Here is a 19,251-nt window from a genome sequence, read left to right as displayed (position 1 = left end):
AACAAATGACTAAATGCATTATAATGGACTCTGAGGTTTACGGTGAGAAAGGCGGAGAATTTAAGTAAATTACTGGCAGGTCTTCTCTTTCTGAGCTGCTGGTGTTTGAAATGATTGGGGAAAAAAAAGTCTTTAAGCTGAATGTTTGTTGGAGCAACAGATGCTGCGATTTAATGCAAGGCGCACCCGCATGGGAAAACTCATTGCCCAGTAAATTAAACCATTACCTCCCCGGTTGAAGTTAAATATGGAGAAATTACTCATTTAATGTCTGATTACGGGCTAATACAGCCATCCAAACAATGGCTGGTCCCTGCTCCCCAGAGGAAAATCGACTGTTTGGCAAGACACAGCCACCAGTAGCTCATCAGGGTCACACTGGAGTTTTATTAAAACATTCACGCTAAGAAGTCCAAAAAAAAAAAAAAAATCATCTGTTAGGATTCATTATGAGATGGCTCCCTAGTCTGGAGATTTGTCTTCATTATCCAGCCGAGCAGCGGCCAGATAACGCCGCCTCATTTGCTTTCCGAGCTTCAATTTTCCCCTGAACGATAATGCAGCGTCTCTTTTGTGGGCCGTGGTAAAGACAAGCAAGCCATTTTCGATATGCTTGCAGGATTACAAAGGTTAATCATCAATTTAAAGCTAATCTTTGTTAAATACCAAGAGAAGCGCGGTCTGTGCTCGAAACAGATATTATCAGACAAACTGTGGAGCAATCCAGTGTCTAAATGCAGAGGGAGATGGTTAATCTGGGCTTTGGAGCAGGAGCTGATGGGAATTGCAGCACACTTCCACTGTTTGCTAAATTTAGGACTTCATTCTGGAGGGGCTAATCTTCTAGCTTTGTTTTAGAGCAGGACCGGTGTGACAGAATCCCCTTTCCCCCATAAAACGCAGAACTTTCTGCCGACCTACCCGGTGCCTCACTGTTCGGATAATTAAGGACTTTTCAAACTATGCAATCAAGGACAAGAATCCACTGTCTACGTCTGGGAAAATAAGTAATTAATTTTCGAGGTTTTTTTTTTCTCCCCCCTTTTCATATGCAAGCAACTTGGAAACACAAGATCCTAGTCATTATCTCTCGACCGGTTAAAGATGTCTGCCGAGTTGGCTAATTAAAATCTGAGTGACTTTTCGCCTTTTATCCCAAACGCACGTCAGTCAAAGGTGGAAGAAAAACTAAACACCCCCCATTTAAATTCTGTGGTTTTAAGAATATCGTAGTGTGGTTGTAATTAATTTTTCATGACTTATTTTTGTTCAGTACCTAAAATTCATGTTAAAAATCATCTATTACATACACAGACGTTAAGTATGATGTAGCAAGAACCACATAGATTAAATTTTAAAGGTGCATAGAGTAATGTTTTAATTAGAGATGCACAGCTATGCTTAATATATTTACTAGAGCTCCTACCGTGTTTCCCCGAAAGTAAGACAGTGTCTTACTTTCTTTTTATCCCCAAAAGCCCCACTATGTCTTACTTTCGGGGTATGTCTTATATTGGAAAAAAATTGTCAAATTTTTTGTTTTAACCATAAAATTAACATTTATTAACAACCTGAACAGTATTATATTCACCACAAAACAGTTTTATAAAAGGAAGTGCAGGGGACGGCGCGGTGACGTATGGAGAGGGGGACGGTGCGGTGACGTATGGAGAGGGGGACGGTGCGGTGACGTATGGAGAGGGGGACGGTGCGGACGTGGGCAGGAGGCGGCGTGCAGCTAGATGAGAGGGAGGCGGCAATACCCCCGTGTTTCCTTTCGGGGTACGGCTTATATTAGCCGACCCCCCTGAAACCCCCGATACGTCTTATAATCGGGGGTGTCTTACTATCGGGGAAACACGGTAGTAAATATGTTTTAAAAAGTCTTAAGTTATGCTCGTCGTTTAAATGCAACAGCTGGGTGAGTCTATCCATTGAGGACAGTATATTGTTCTATACAATTAAGAAAAACAATTTGCTTCCACACAATAAAAAGTGGCGCCACGGAAAATAATGTAGCAGAAATTTCAATGATTTCAACGTTTAAATCAGAATTGTGTCTGTGTCTTGCAGGCGCTGAGCTTGTATCTTATGTTAAATAGACAAAATAACAGAAACAATAATATGAATTATGAAAACTGTGGAAACAAAACTGTCCGATAAAAAGCCAGTTGAGACCAAAGCAACAAACTGAAAACTTTTATCATCCAGATTTTTAGTAGAAAGAGAGACAGAAAAAGTATAAATCATGGAAATGGGAATTATTGAGCTCGTTTTAATTCGTCATGCAAGTGACTGATTTATTGCGTGTTGCGACAGGACTGAGTGTCATCCTTTAAAAAAACAACATGTTTCACATGGGGTTTTGAAATGTATTCAGCCTGGAACCAGGTTTCAGAAACGATCATTTCTGATCTCCCAAGACGCCGAATCCGTGTGGATTCACATCCTAAACAACAGAAACGTTTACGGATACACCTGAAATCGTCTCCATGGAGACAGGCTCTTAGTTTGGCCGTTGCACATTTTCAAAAAACACAAGTCGAAACCTTTGGTGTCCTAAATTTTGCCAAACTCTGCCAGCTTCATATACATCTTATTTGAAGAATAACTTTCACTCTTTCGCCTTGGTTGTAAATTATAAGTGGAATATGAATATGATTTTAAAAAAAATTGAAATTATTCACGACACACAAATTTCTACCATGTTTTCAAGGCCATCTCAGTCCTAGTCCATAAGGAGGCCTGCTGCATAAATGTACTGGAAATTTTACATATATTTTTTCCAGTGTGGGTTTGTTGGACCAGTAAGTCCTGATAGTCCTGGATTTTAATCAAATTAAACAGAACCAGCTTGTCAAACGTTTAGCTAGTTTGAAACGTTGCATTTCCTCTAAACTCAACCGTTTAAAACCTCCCAATAATAGGAAACCGAATCGGCTCACCTTGATGGGAAAGGCAGTAATTCCATTGACAAGCCAGGCTCTTTTAATAAAGATAAGCCTCCTAGAAAATCAATAAGCTGAACTAATTTTAAAAAAAGGAGTCAGGCTTGTCTAGACAAACATAGCTGCAGCACCTAACCAAACATTTTAAAGGTTCTGCTTCATCGCGGCTGTTGTCTCTGCATCGCTATCAGGCACAGTTGCAAAGCAGCCCAGTAACCTCCTCTCTGATTCCTCTCACTCCCCCATTAGGCCCCGTGCTGCCGGGTCCACAAACTCCTCTAATTAAGAATTGGTTTCCGGCAGATTCGCACATAAAAACGGCCGCTGCTGCAGAACCCCGGGTGATAAAAACAGTTATTGGACCCAGGACCTCTTTTGCCTCTTATCTCCCATAAACTCTTTAGCCGGGTTTACGGGGCAGCGGAGGCAGTGGAACGAGCAATAAGCCTGAGGGGAATCGTGAGCAGGACTGATGACTTATTCATGAACAATGGCACAACAAGATGGCACCGATAAAACAGACAATGAGAAGTCCTTATACTGCAGCTTGCCGTAGTCCTGATGAGGCTTCTGATGACCAATCTTTGACTGGTCATCAGCTCCGCACGCAAAAGGATACAGAGTGCATGAGGGAAATAAAGAAATAATAAGCTAGACTCATTAGCTTTACCAGGGTGCTAACTTAAGCTCTGGGGTTTAGCATTACTCTGGCTTAGACAAAGCTCTGCTCTGCTATTAGAGTCACCCTGCTGAAGTGACATGCTGTTTTATTCCCTCTATCTTCTTAACCTGATTCTGTCACAGTGCCAGATCCGCACATGAGTGGATACTGCCATTAAGTCACAGACGGCTCCTTGCAGCTTTATAAATGAGTGAATTATTTACATGTTCCTTACCTACCGCGCTGTTCTTCTTGCATGCCTTGAATTAAGGTTAAACCCACAGTTTGGACGTTGGTCGGGTCTTTTAAACGGAGGGTGAGTCGTTAGAAGTGTCATGTTCGTCGAGAATGAAACGACAAAGAGCGATGTTCTGTGCTCCTTGGAAATATCGGCAAACAGAGCCTTGATGCCTGCAGAATCTCACTTCTGAGGCAGATGTTAAACCCAGCTGGCACGGGAGTTTTCATCCGCTCTCGGGCAGAGTTTCAAGCTCGCGCAGAGGAAAGCTAAAAACAGCTTAGTGCCACTCGGGCAGCAGTGTGGAGTCCTTGCAAAAGCTAATGCTGTAAACAATTAGGAAGCTCACGAAACGGAGCCACAATAGGTGGAACTGGGATGATTTGCATTCTGCCTTTCGCTGCCCACTGAAGCCTCTGAGGTCCTCTCTTGCCTGAGAGGCAGAGCATCAGCACGGGGAAATGGAGCTGCAGATTGTTATTATAGATAAACACTTCTTTTACAATCTAGTTTGCCCTGCAAGTAGGAAATTACAAGGCTGTTTCTCAACAATGAGCACAGAGGTGACCGATTTTATTTGCCTGCATGGTGCAAGTGAGCGCGCTCACAATGACGCTCAGACGTTATTGGACGGCTCTGGTGCGTTGTCAAAATGCTACAGGAGCTCAGAGGTGCTTTAGTTTTATTTTTCCACACAAATATGCAGTTTGTTAAAATTAAGAATGTCAGAATAATTTTTTTCTGCCTCATTACTGGCAGTATCACTTATATGCAAAAATATTTTAGACAGAAACGACGCATGGATGAAAGTCATCGGCTTTTATTGTGAAACTGTTTTTGTCTGACAGTAAATGAATAAACTAAGAACAAAAGATGCAGAAAACATACTTTTCTAATATGACAAAAGATGCAAAGTAAATGTTTAACATTTGTAATTTGTGTTTATTTTAAATGATCTGTAGTCAATGTGGAACATTCCAGTTTGATCAGTTTATAGATCATAATGTGCAACACAAATAATAACAAAGATTTCCCAGAATTCACCAAGTAACGGCTTCAAGACGTGATGAGATACTTTCTAAGAACCCACCAGTTACTTTTCTGAAACTTTCATGAAACTTTCCAAGCACTTTCATTTAATTTAAAATACATTTAACTTGTACTTTCCAGAATTGACCAGTTCGGTATTTTCCTTAAATTCATCAGGAAGTCATTGGATTGTAGTCGGTCCATTTCAGAATCTGCCAGGTACTTTCCTGGAACTTTCCTAGGACTTTCCATGTACTTGAATTGATTTTACCACATACTTCCATAGAAAGATCTGGATACTTTACCAGGTGCAGTGTGGAAAACCTCAAAAACCTTTATGAAACTTAGCAGACACTTCACCAGGTTCTGCACTGAACCAGCCACATGCAGTCAAATGTAATAAATTAGAATATTATTCAAATTAAATTCAGTTTAAAAATACTTTATTAATCCCAAAGGCAAATTCAATGTTGTAATTTATTCATTTAGATTCTTCAAAGAGTTATTGAAGATGCTGATGGCTGTGGACAGGAAAGATCTTCTGCAGCAGTCTGTGCTGCACTGAATCTGAAGAAGCCTCTGACTGAAGATGCTCTGCTTTCCCAAAGGAACAATGGGAATCTTTGGATTTTTTTTCTTATAGATAATGAAAGAAAAGAATATCACATTAGACCAATTAAAACACTTTGATGTGTCCTCAAGTGAAAATACCTCCTTATAAAGTTTCGTCTGAAAATGTGTGGTAAACTACTTTTTATGCATTTCATAAACGTTTCCAGCAAAGAACTTGATCAGTTCCAGAAAACCTCTGCTAAGCTTCAGGAAAACTGTGTAACGTGACATATCAGGCCTGGAAAAGTGAGCAGGGAATATACACTGCTCAAAAAAATAAAGGGAACACTTAAACAACACAATATAACACCAAGTAAATCAAACTTCTGTGAAATCAAACTGTCCACTTAGGAAGCGACACTGATTGACAACGGGGACCCTCGTCGGGTCAATCAGTGTTGCTTCCTAAGTGGACAGTTTGATTTACTTGGAGTTATATTGTGTTGTTTAAGTGTTCCCTTTATTTTTTTGAGCAGTGTATTTTGTAGTACAACCATATTGTTTGTCCAAATGTCAATCTATTTTTATCCTATTATGTAAACAAACAAACAAACAAACACTCTGCTTCAGCCTCCTCTCATTCTTCAGCACCACCCGCCTCGCTGCAGAGGACCTCCCAGTCTGTCCATCCATCTCCTGCTCCATCCCACCTCGCATGTTTGGTAATATTAGATATTAACAGAAGCAGAAAGGAACAAAGCATCTCCTGTGGTGAGCAACAGAGGCTAGCGGAGCAGCAAACTGATTATTTTTCCCACTTATTTATTTTTTACTTAGATTTTTAGCATCTAAAGTGTGCAGGAAGTCGTATCAATGTCTTTCTCGTAGTCTGGCAAATTACTAACCCCAGAATCTCCAACAAAATATTTCTAATATCCACTAAAAGCAGTAGAAAATATTACATGGACTTTCATGACTGGCTTAATTGCCTGCTTTAAATAAGCATTTTGATTAAAACAATGACTTTGCAAGTTTTAAACTTAGCACAGATGAACGACTGAGTCACCACAGCCTCTGATCCCGCTGATTATGTTACAATCAATGACCAGCATGCAAGGCGACAACTTGAATTACTTATGCAGATGAGGTAGCTTGATACTGAAAATCCCCATCCAAGGTCAAGGTCAGGGTGAGAACTACATCCCAGAAATGTACAGCTGTCACTGTTGGTCCGAGACGTTCCTCATCTGCATACCTCACAGGTACGCTTCACTGATTTGTCACTCACATTCACCGGGGGGAAAAAAATGTAACCTTTATCACTGCGTCGAATTCAGAGTCCAGTCCGGTTAGTCGCTGGTCAGTCGGATGGTCACAGCAGAAAGCCTGCGTCTCTTTATTCAGTGTTTGGAAGTAATTTCCTGCTGCTGCACGGTTTGGTTTCCTCTAACTTTTTAACACACCGACATCGAATGCAAACATTTTGCTCTCCTGAGGGAAGCGGTTGCGAGTTAAATACATTATTACCAGCTCGCAAACTGCTGCCTTGTGTTGAATCAATTCAGCTGTTGGCAGGCAGCGGCGCATCGCAGAAGGTTTGAAGACCAAACCTGGAGTTCTGCAGTGTTGAATACATATTTGTGATGATAAAAAAAAAAAAACCCTGGCAGATCTGAGCAGCCGTCCTTCCAATTGGATATGTACTGTATGTGCCAGAGTGTGGAAAGATGTCCAAGTTATTTAGGATTGCATGCACACACCAGCTGTAGTTTAGGGGAATGAAGAAAAGATATCTTAGTTAGTACATTTAAACCTGAGAACACACTTGTGATATTTGCAAACCTTAGTTAGTATGTAGTTTGCAGCTGCGTTGGGAGAGCAGGTGCATAATTTAAAGCAAAGGTGGTATTTCTCTGTGCAGCTTTTAAAAGATTTTACAGTGAAGAAGAAATGCTTACATACACTAAATGTGCATGGATATAATAATTTATGACTTAGAGTCAATTCAACGATTTTTTTCAGGATTGAATGATTAGTCGATAAACGGTATATTTTTAAAAACATTAATTTCCGTAATTGAAGGAAACGGTTGAAGGAAATGTTGAAAGCTTGTGGCGCTGACTCGTTACACAATGTGGAGTATTTGGCAGAACCTCCATATTATTTGGCTTCACCTCAAATTAACAGCTGAATGATGAATGTTCAAGCAATAATCTCAAAGAAACTCCCAAACTTGCTTTGGAATCAGCGATGTGTGGAATATTCTTCCTTAAGTCCCAACCTCAAGCGTTTAAAAATGTAGGACTATACTTAAAAGCTGGCTGTGTTTCAGGAAACTTCTGACAACAAGAGCATTTGTCATTTCTCCAGCTAGAATTATGCATGAGGTTTGTTATTGGCTTTAAAGCAGCATGCGGCTGTGCAGCTTGATAAGGAGCATTTATTCAAATTTGAATGAGTTTTTGTTGATACAAAAGAGCCTGTATGTATAATTTTGACCTTGAAAATATAAGATTAAAGGAGTACTATTGTTTATTTTCCAGGCACTTGGTGCCATTTCATAGCAGAATCAACTAAATGTTACTTTCAGGTGTTATAAATCTAAAATTAATTTGAGTTCTCAGTTTGACGCCTTGAAATTGGAGCTCTGTCTCTTTAAGAAGCTCCTACTCTTTCCAACATTTTGCCTCAATGCTCTTCCATTATGCCGTTTACGATAGTTCTTAGGAGCGTTTGACTGAAATGATTCCTATGATGAGCTCACTAAAAGCTGCTGCTAGTCTAGACCAGGGGTCCCCAAATTACGGCCCGCCGCCTCCACATTTGGCCCGGCCCCCTGAACAATACCAGAGAGCATTCAGATTTTTTTTTCATATGTTGAAAATATGTTTCATATGTTGTGTTTTCCGGTTTATATGTAGATTTTTCTTCAACCACCAGGGGGTTCTTTAGCAGGAAGTGTGTCCTGTAAACTGTTGGTGTTTTGCATGGCGCATTGCTGCCATCTGTTGGACTTTTAGGGAACTGCTCGACTTTTATGTTAATTAATCAGTACTTTTGTTTCATAACACCGCATTCCAGGTCGAATTCTTCTAATCAATGCCTGCAAGTAGCAGCTTATACTTCAAAACGAGTCTTTATGTTTACATATGAGGAATTCATATGTTAAAGTTACTTTCCCTCAATGGAATATATACTAGTCAGTCCCAGTGACCGTTTCACTAACGGTTTTTGCCCATGTGCTTTCTGGGTAAAAATCGATCGAGAAACGCCCCCCCTTCTCCCCCGTCAACAATTTCCGGCAGCGCAGGTGATAAACGTGTCACACTTTTTCTGTTACAAACTGACTCCGGCCCCCATCAGAGAAGGGAAAAGTTATGTGGCCCTCACAGGATAAAGTTTGGGGACCCCTGATCTAGAGGAACCATGTGGAGAATCAGAGGCAGGAAAATTCTTGTTTTTTAAAATTTTGTTATTCCACCCTAGCAAAAAGATAAGGTAAAATACTTTATTAAACGGCCAAAATAATATGACATTCATATGAATATAAGCTTCTCATCAGCACATAAATACTCTAAACATTGTCTTTTACTTTAATTTGCTTATGTCTGTAATGTCTCAGTCAGTAAATCATTAAACTATTTACCACATCAGCCTCATCAAAGATTAACCACCATCCTCGCAGTTCATTACACGATGCCCTGCTTTTTATTTCATAAGGCAATTCATCCATAATGCATGCGTACACTGCAGTGTTCAGGATGCCTGCGAGACCAAAGAAGCACAGTGGAAATCCAGAGACCCAAACCAAAGTTGGTGCGTTTGTTTTGATTACGTCCGCATTTCACAAGCCTTCCCTCTTGTGATAGACCGCGGAGTAATTACTTTACATGGAGAAGATCAGACTCATTGTGCGAAGCAGGGAACGTACGATGTGGGAAGCACGATAAGATTTACAGTAGCATTAAATTGGCAAGATAAAATTAGCTTTATCTGCGGCGATGAGTGGCCGGCGATGCGGCGGACAGCATGGGTGCTTTATCAGAAGTGGCAGGTTGAATAAGGCTCATCAGGCCGCTCTCTGATTGAATCCCCTCTCCTAGTCTGTTGTTTCGGACGGGTTTCAGCGATTCAGAGTCCCTGGGATTCGTCTCCTCCTCTCATCCGAGGGATCTGAGCAACTGGCCTTTTTTATCTGCAGAAATGCCTTCAGGGAAAGCAAGACAACATCAGCTGATTTCCTCAAATAAAACCGAGAGCATTGACGAATGCCATAGCTAAACACGAGGAGCTCCGGCCAACAGAAAGCTCCAGGGTAACCATGCCTGCTAGCGAGAGAACAATGACACATTTAAGCTAGGTAGCTACAGGGCTGTTGCCATGGCGAGATTCACACCTCTCTGTGTTTTTGGTTTGACTCATCTGATTTGTACTTATATCAGAAAAACCGAACATCCTCATACTGAATATCATCTTAAAGCGCTCAAAATTTGTGTTTGTTTTTGTTTATTCAAATTTTGCTAATGCAGCGTAAACATATATTTGTTTATGAAGCACATGAAGTTGGGTGCTTAATGGTTGATGTTTGCACAGATGGCAGTGGGCAGAAGGACTGGTAATTGGAGTAGCCTTCCTTTACACAGAGAAATAGTCTGCAGAGACAAAAGTAGCTAAAAAGAAAAGTACGCAGGGGAAAGTTTAAATCAGCGAATGAAAGATCACAGTTAAGCTGCTGTAATTAGTGCCTGAGGCCGCTTGTTTCTGGGTGCACCAGGAAATGACACATTACTCCCTCTTCCAGCATGGTAATGAATGCCTTCGCTGACATGTGGGTGTGACTTGGGTCATTGTCTTACTCATACACTCCACAAATATTGCTTTCCAGCAGGGCTGCTCTATAATATTTTCCCACTGAAACAAAAGAAAATGATTCTTCCTACTTTACGTATAAGTGGTAAACCTCCAAGAAATTTGTGAATTACAGTCTTAATTTGCTAGAACTTGCAACAGCAAGAATTTAAGGACAGAAAAGAAGAAAGAGAGCGACTTTTTGGATGCTAGCAAAAGATCTAAAAAGTGTGGAGTGTAAATGAATTCTGCCCCTTGTTGTTCTGCTATCAGGGCAACAGTTATTTATGCTTTAAATGGCAAAATATTGGACAGAAAATGTGTCATTGCATCTCCATGTGGGAATCAGTTTTCTTTAAAAATATGTGTTAACCCAACAACAGCATCACTCCATTTGTCTGTGCACCTTGATGGAAGGTCATAGCAATAGTTATGACGGTTCCTTGATTTTATATGAATGTATATTAAGATAATATAACCAGAAAACCAAATCCATGTTTTATCAGCGTTGGGGTTAGGCTGGTATGACCAGCGTTGGTTTGAGCAAAGTATTTAAAGAAAACTGGAGTTAGTCTGAGGTATTCCATCCACTAGGTGGCCCCAGAGGAGAATATTTCTAAGATTCATCAGCTGTTCTCAGTCAGTTGTAGAGTTCATGTAACCCTTAAATCATTTTCTTTACAAAACTTTTGAAAACATCCTAACCTGCTTGGAAACAAGATGGCCTGTTATGTGTCCTGTGGAAATGAAGCAAAACTAGCTTTTAATCATTCACACAGCAGCATTTCTTTACAGATGAGACAAAATATCATATATTTGATGGCTCACAATCTAAGGTTCTACTTTATTGTATAGCTATATTGTTTATTTTTATTAGAAACAATTATTTCCCTGCTTCTTTAGTGCAGGAGATCACCAGGTCTTTGAGATGGGAAGGGAAAGAAAAACAAAATCCTCCTCTTCGATAAGCTGAATGTTTAGGTTTTTGTAATATAACCTGTTAAAGTGAGGCAGGAAACCACTGTAAGCCAATATTCATCCATAATTTAAAGGCAGTCCTGAATGTGGGAGAGCTTCAGATGGATGAGTGTAGGTGGAAAATGTACTATGTGTTTTTTTCCTGCCAGCCGGTAGGAGTAAGAAGCTGCGGAAGAGAAGAGGGGAAAGTGCAGGATGAAGGTGCTTGTGCGTTTTGGTCCCAGGAGGCGGCTTATTTGGAGGAAGGGCCAGAGCATCCGACAGGAGACGACCTTAACGATGCTTTAAACCAGTGAATCAGAAATAACTGGAAACACAACAGGAAACTGCAAAGAGAGCGAGGACTGCGCGCTGTTCTGCCTCTGATTGCATTTTATTTAGTCCTGACGAAAACAAACCCATTCCCAGCCAACAATAGTTATTAATGTCTTATAACTCTTTAAGTCCCTCATTAATGATTAACTTAATATATTGAGTACAATTATTTGATTGATTTGATTTATAAATCCCTTTCTGAACCTATTTAATAAAGATGCTCTTTGCAATCAAGCATTATTGGAATAATAATTATGTTGCGCTAACATCTCTAATGAGTAGTTATTAAAACAGAAAACTCAGCCGCTGCTTACAGTACCTGCTGCCAGCCACAGCTAATTTTCCGGGGTGCTGAATATGAATGAGGAATAGTTCTGCAGACGTATAGAGGAGGTTGTTTGGGTTAATTAGAGGGAGCCAGGCTTCCAGTGGCGTCTGGAACCTCTGCAAGCCTTTCTTTTAGCCCGGAGTGAAGGAACGGCTGCAGGCTGCAGGCAACGCTGCAGCTCCACTGACTGACTACTGAAAGTGGTCAGCAAGTCGGCCTCCGGTGTGTGTTGGTGGTCAAGTGGGAGCGAGGAGCAGGTCTGATTTTGGCATCTTAGTGAACATGCAGTCCATTCATCGGTGTCCAGCAGAGGGTGGATAATATCCCATGTGTGAACAGCAGGAAAACATCTTGAGCATGAGTGGACTCTTAAAGGACTAATTTGTGTGAGGATTAATTCAAGCAAAGTGAGATCTCTGCTCCCTGGCCCCCTTAACTTCCAGTGTAATTAAAATATGTCAGCTGTTTTGCAAAAGAAAAAGAAAAAAAAAAGCAGCACGATTCAGGAGAAATGCTGTTTCCTTTATAACTGATCATACAGAGGATTATAAATGTGTGCAGAGCTTTGTTAGTATTCTGTTGATGGTGTAAAAACACAACTGTGGTGTTTCTACTAAGTAAGAATCACACGTGAATAAGTTTATCCACATGATAGGTCATTAAAATCCTGACGACAACAGATGGAAAGAGTGACATGATGTATTCATAATTCAGCCGTGGTGCTGGCCTTCATCACCTATCAGCCATCAGAGGAAACACTGAGGTGACAAACCTCTCGTACTTTGAGCGGCTGTGAATGCGGCGTTTCAGGGAAATCTTATGCAGCAAACTTAGGCTTGCAATAAAAAACTTAAGATTTGACTTTGGGAAAAAATATTTTAGATTTGACTGAGAGAAAAATAAGACTTTACTTTGGATGAAAGATGATAAACTTGAGACTCGAGACTTCATTTGGATTTTGAACAAACGACCTGATTTGGGCTTTTAATGAAACACTAAAGACTTGGATTTGGGAAGTAAAGCCTGAAACTTGACTTGAACTTCTGATGAAAATGCGTGATGAAAGCTAAAGAAAAATATGAAATCTGACCTGGACTTTGGACGAACAACTCACGATTCAGATCTAGAACTTCTCCTGTAAAGAACTGAGAGTTCATCTGTGCACACATGAATGACTTATGAATATTTTCCTCTTTTTTTTGTTTTCTGTCCATTAAAATTCATCACTGATTCTTAAAAGGTTTTTTTTTTTAAAGAATAGACACAATATTTGAGCACCAGATAAAGTTTTTCACTTTAATCTGAGTCCTGGGAAAACAGTTTGATCAAAAGTTCAGCCTCCCTGCAGATCTGCAGTGTGTGTTTTATAAAACAACATCCATCACTGAAACCACACTTTACATCACTTTATTTTCACCTTTCTAACCTCCTTGCTTGGCTGCGTTTTTTTTATGTTCATCCCTCAGTAGGATTAGAATGGTGCACCTCAAGAGTGCCTGAAGGACAAGTACAAGTAAAACATGCAAACCCCAGAAGCATAAAAGTGCCTGGAGCTGAGATCGAAATCTAAACTGTCTTTCTGTGCAGCTGCACTGAGCCACAACAAACCGATGCTGTATCCCACTCACAAGACTCACTGGGGCCATATTTCTTCCCTGCCAACCTGTGCTGTGCAACACTCTACGGCCCTAACGGCGTTCGACGGACGCTCTCCTGGTTAGGTCGACTGCCGGATAACATGGCTGCCATTTGTCAAACGGAAAAGCCACAGCGATATCCCAAAAAAGGCAGAATAAAGCCATAAGATCCATGAATCTGAAGCAGCAGCTCCTTCCAGGTGGTTCTCTGCAGGGAGGGGAGCAGGTTGGGGGATATTGGATGAGACAGAAAGCTCGTCTGCCTGCCTGGCTGCAGCCATTGGACTTGGCAGCTCTCTGCCAGGGAAACGCTGACAGGCAGGCGCGCCTGTCACAGCGCATAAGTGCCTCCTTGCACAACGCCGGGCCCTATAGGGCATGTCGGCTGCTCTGCGTTCAGAACCGTCTCACTCTCAGGCCAACAATTGAAGTGTGAAGAGAGGGGCATGTGTCATCACCTTTATATGGATGAAAGCCTCTGTAAGGTGAGAGAAAGGCCAGCGGTGATATCATAAGAATGCACAGCGCTCGTTGGCACGCGCCTTCATCACGGACGCTTAATTAGAGGAACGGCTTCTGTGGCTAAAATGCACACAAGGCAGAGTTTTTCTGCAAGCAGAGAATTTATAATTACATTGGGTCAATAAAAGCAACATAAGTGCACAGATTTCAGCAAAAATGTTTCATGCACACTTCACAAACTGCTGATCCTCTTTGTATATAATTTATGGACAGACGCAGATTGAGGGCCGTCCTGCTTTCTCTGGGACTTTGAAGCTTCAGTGAGAATTAATTTCAGATACCCAAAGCATCAGTCATGGGAGGACAATGACTAATGTACCTGGAATAACCGGAAAGTTATCAGCAGTGAACCTGATGTTACACTTTGTTACCTCGCAGGTCACATTGGCAAGACGGATGAGCTTTAGGTTCAGTTTTCAGGTGATTTGTCGCACTCATGAACTTCATGCCAGTTTTCTTTGACATCTGACTTCTCACAGTTCGGGGGTCATCGCTGCAAACTTTGTCTTCCACATCATTTACCTTTGACATCTCAAGTGTAGTTATAACTTATAACCCTGTCGTTATGAAGGGTATATTTATGTCGGGGTTATGTTTTCTTATTCTCTGAATGTGAGTGTTCATATTTTTTGTAGGTATTGGTTAAAAAAGTAATTAAAAATTGTGGTTATTATTATATTTACCCATGCAACAGCTTTGTTTTTTGCCGAGATGGTGTGAAAATGAGGCTAAAACGTCTTAAATAAATTAAATATCTTCAAGAAAAACATCCAAGACTAACCCTTATAAGAAAGACTAAACATTAAAAGTAGCTAAAATATGAGGTTTTATTTTATTTAGAGGTAAATGCGTTGAAAACTTGACTCCGTTTTAGATTTAAACCACAGAAGATTGAAGCTCCTTTGAGCCGTTTTTCCTCCCAAACCTGGGAACTTTGTTGAGTTCATGGCATCACAGACACCAGAAAGCTGGAAATGGGTCAGTGGTCCTGACCTTAAAGAGACGTAGCAGCACATCGCATCACCAACGCCTTGAAATACCAGGACCTTTTAAATAAAAATCTGGAGGCCTCTGCCAGAGAACCGATGACCTTTCTGCAGCTGAATTCAAAACATATGGCTACGTCAACACAGAAAAGATTCACCACAAACTGATGCTGCACCAATGATGGTGGAAAGAATATTTTCTTCATCTTCTTGTTAAAATACTTTAAAAAAAAAAAGAAATTGTATTTCCTTGAATTAAATTGTTGCTTCCAAGTAAAGATTGTGTTAGATTTTATTCTTTTCTACTTTTTCACATCTTCACCACAGTGACTCACATTGTTTTTACTAAAACTAATCCTGAATGGAAACAACCTTGGAGTTACGTTAGCGAATGTTCAGTTTCTCCCCTGCAAACACATGATGGACTTTATCCGCAGGAGCATCAGAAAATAAATCAAATTATTCCAAAAAATCCGGGCAAATTGGAAGTTATTTCCACCTGAGCTGGCCCATTTTCAAAATGTGTTTCAAGGATTTGTAGGCAATTTCCCAGCAGCATTTTGGTGGAAGGAGGCCTGTCTGCTTGGTGCGTGCATCCCTGTTCCCAGGAAGAAAAGACGACCTTTCTGTGACCTTTGCTGTTGAAGCTTGGTGTTAGCGTAGCTGGGCCCGGTTGTTTCGACCGGCACAGTGATTGGCAGCTAGTCGCTCGGCTGGTTTTCCATCGGAACGTTTCAGTTTTTAAAATTAATTCCTTGGCATTAATTCTTTGACAGGTGTCTATTGAAGGCAGAAAAGGCAAATTATAAAATATTTAAGAAGCCCTGTAGAAGCATATCTGAAATCTAAAATCCAAGGTGATGGTTTAGATTTTTCCCAAGGTTTCTGCAGCTCCATTAGAATTCATATTTAACAGCCCAAATCCTTCAGCCTCTCTGTTTGCTGAATTTCATTGCCTTGCTATTGATCCCTCTTGACATGAATAGGAAATCAAAGTCACCTAGCTGTGGAAACTTTTCTTTTGGCCTTCAGCTACACTTGCATATCTCCGACAGATTTTCTGATGAGCTGTCTGGCTAAGTGTTTTTCAGCCAGAGAAATTACAGTATCAATTGAAAGTGACTTTATAGAGTGAGGAGGAAAAAGCAGATGTGAAGGTGGGGGAGGAGGGAGCTGAGAGGAGAGCAAAAGACCGACGATGTGAGATTATCCCTTTGAGACGCAACACTTATGATAGACATGGATTGTATTTAAGGCAGGATTGCTTTTTCAGGGGAATGAGGAAAGTGCCATTTCAGTATAATAAAGACATTCATTCTGCTTCATATGCCTGAAATCTGAAAGCCTTTTCTTCTTCTTTTTGTCTTTGTTCCTCTCCACAGATGTACTGCGGACTGCCAATGATTTTCCCTCCTCCGATTCAGATTCAAAGGCAGGGAAAGTCTGCATTTCTGACTGCTTCTGTTCCCACTGAGCGCCGGCATCTCGTCCGCAGCTAAACCGCTGTCTTAGTTCTCCTTTATCGCTCCAGTGTCCGCTCATCCGTTCATCCCCATGGCTTCCTTTCTGGTATCATTGCTTCTGCTGGTTCTCCAGACATATGCTGCCCCATCTGAGCTCATTAAGGCAGGCTTCGGTTCAGCCCGGGACAGCATAGACCCTGATCCAGTACCACCAGTCAATGTCTCTGAGGATTCGACTTCATCCCCACCGCCAGGAACAAGCAAGCGGACCCCACACAGCATCATCATTGGCGTGCGAAAAGGGGGAACCAGAGCGCTGCTGGAGATGCTTGACATTCACCCTGAGGTCGCTGTGGCTGCCACCGAGGTTCACTTCTTTGACTGGGATGAAAACTACGCGAAGGGTCTGGAGTGGTACCGGGACCTCATGCCGTACTCTTACCCTCATCAGATCACGATAGAGAAAACTCCGGGTTACTTTACGTCGCCTCTCGCGCCAGAACGCATCTGCGCCATGAACTCGTCTGTAAAGCTTCTGCTGATCTTGCGAGACCCAACTGAGCGGGTGATCTCCGACTACACCCAGGTGTACTTCAACCGACTGGAGAACCACAAGCCGGTGCAAGCCATCGAGAACCTCCTGGTACGCAACGGAGCCCTGAACATCCGCTACAAGGCGATCCAGAGGAGTCTGTACGACGTTCATATGCGCAACTGGCTGAAGCACTTCCCCCTGGAACAGATACACATCGTGAACGGGGATGCTTTGATCCACAACCCCCTGCCAGAGCTTCAGAAGGTGGAGCGATTCCTGAACCTGCCTCCGAGGATAGTGTCCTCCAACTTCTACTTCAACCAGACCAAAGGGTTCTACTGCATCCGGAGCGACGGTCGGGAGCGCTGTCTGCACGAGTCTAAGGGACGTCCTCACCCGTCCGTCAACAGCACCGTCCTGCAGCAGCTCCGCTCCTACCTGCGGGAACACAACCGGAGCTTCTTCAGGATGGTGAGGCGCACCTTCAGCTGGCAATAAGAAACCTACGACACAAACCGGACTCTACCGAGCCAAGACTCAATGAGGACAAGAAACAGCACTTTACTCGTACATGAAGGAAGTCCTTTGAGGATCCTCTTATTGATTACTTTTGTGATCCGGTTTCAGCAAAACAGTTCTATATTTACACATTGAAGACAGAAAAACAAACCTGCAATTACAGACAAATGTCAAAAGGGAACTTTCAGGTTTATTTCTTTCTGTGCTGAAAACATTTAGCTTGTCAAATAGCAGTGAAAATGAGTTAGCTAAACTGATGGACTTTTGCCCAACTTTCTTGTTTGATATTCTTCTTGTTCTTACGAATAAACTATTGTTTTAAAACGTACAGGAAGATGTGTGTTTCTTCCCCCCCATCTTTTCATTTCCAAAGCGCCTGATCCCAGCAGCCGGTGTTATTCAGGAAGCGTGAGATATGAGCAGAGGCATTACAATAAGCCTTTGATTTGCTGTGGTGCAAGGTAGACATTAATGCAAGGAAATGGGTACCCTGGAGCAGCACTTTAGTTGTACAGGAATCACTAATAGCTTTGGACATTGAAGGTGGCCTGCGCCTGCAGCTACAGTCAGATCTTCACCGTCAGCAAGCTGGAATCTGCAAGAGCTTCTGTTGCATTCTGCTGCTGCGTCGCTCAACAATTTGCACAGGTGTTAAATGTGGTCGTTAAATCATACGCCCAACAGCCCTGTAAATTATTTACAAATGACACTGTATCTGCATTGATGCTTTTTCCGCATATTCTCGCTTTCCTGAATTGCACAAAGCATGCAGTTTTCCCAGAAACAGCTTGTCGTCGTCTCCCACAACAAATAGACAGGGGTCATGTTTCTTTCATTGATTAGACTTTAAACAGCAGCCAAAGCTACAGCTCCACTGGGATCTGATATTCATGTGATCTCTCTGCTCTGTCTGCTGGAATAAGCACTGCTCCCCTCCCGAAGGCAAACAGTCATTGATGCTGCACTGAATCCATATCCTGGGCTGAACATGGGAGGGGGTGCAGAGCCACGGGCGATATAGAAATGTGCTGAATGTAATTACATTAAGAGTCTAGTTCAGCAGGGTGATCTGGGGTTTAGGATTAAAATTAGTTTGGAAAATTATACTGTACGAGTAGACGCATTTTAGCGTGATGACAATTTAAAAAGCTAAATGTAATCATTCTTAAACAATCTTGCTCCGGGACGTTTCTCTCATCTGCTCAACAGGGGGCACTTGAACCCAAGGGGACGTCTAACACGAATGATGAGTTCAGACGTGTCTAGTTGTGCTCCCTCCTGTTGTCTCAGATAAAGGTGAAGGGCCTGGGAGAGTTGCTCTGTGACCTTGGCTGATATGTTCCTCTTCGGTATGTGCAGCCCAGCTGCTCATCCGGGAGATAAAGCGACCAGAGGTATTCCACACACATTAACACACACATTACTGATCATTCCCAGGGTGCTAGCGTGGCAAAGCCGTGTTTTCTGTTCCCCAGGTGGGTAAGAAAGACTAAATGTTTGGTTCGCAGCACACTTCCAGTCCTTTTCAGTCCTTTATGTGTTGAAGGAGATGTTGGGTTTGCTTGTTGAGAGGTGCAGCGTGCATCTCAAACGATCTGCTGGGTAAATTATTTCAGTGAATCCTATAAAGTTCATTGTATTGTTTGGTCAGAAACTGTCATCCACTCATCATCGATACGCTCAGTTTTAATT

At 41.8% G+C, this 19,251-nt stretch overlaps 1 protein-coding gene across 1 annotated transcript in view; it reads left to right on the top strand.

Annotated features, from left to right (window-relative positions):
• The window catches only part of hs3st1l1 (heparan sulfate (glucosamine) 3-O-sulfotransferase 1-like1), a 30,969-nt gene extending 13,082 nt beyond the window's left edge, over nt 1-17,887 (top strand). The window contains exon 2 of the mRNA XM_081616428.1: nt 16,425-17,887. Coding sequence (XP_081472554.1) covers nt 16,597-17,538 — 942 coding nt within the window. The 5' untranslated portion in view covers nt 16,425-16,596 and the 3' untranslated portion in view covers nt 17,539-17,887. The remainder of the gene's footprint in view (nt 1-16,424) is intronic.
• The last annotated feature ends 1,364 nt before the right edge of the window (nt 17,888-19,251 follow it).

The sequence above is a fragment of the Poecilia reticulata genome, chromosome 15 (assembly GCF_904066995.2).
Source record: "Poecilia reticulata chromosome 15, P_reticulata-male-v2, whole genome shotgun sequence".
Classification (NCBI taxonomy): domain Eukaryota; kingdom Metazoa; phylum Chordata; class Actinopteri; order Cyprinodontiformes; family Poeciliidae; genus Poecilia; species Poecilia reticulata.
The sequence above is the reverse complement of the archived record's forward strand: the minus strand, read 5'-3'. Positions and strand labels throughout refer to the sequence as shown.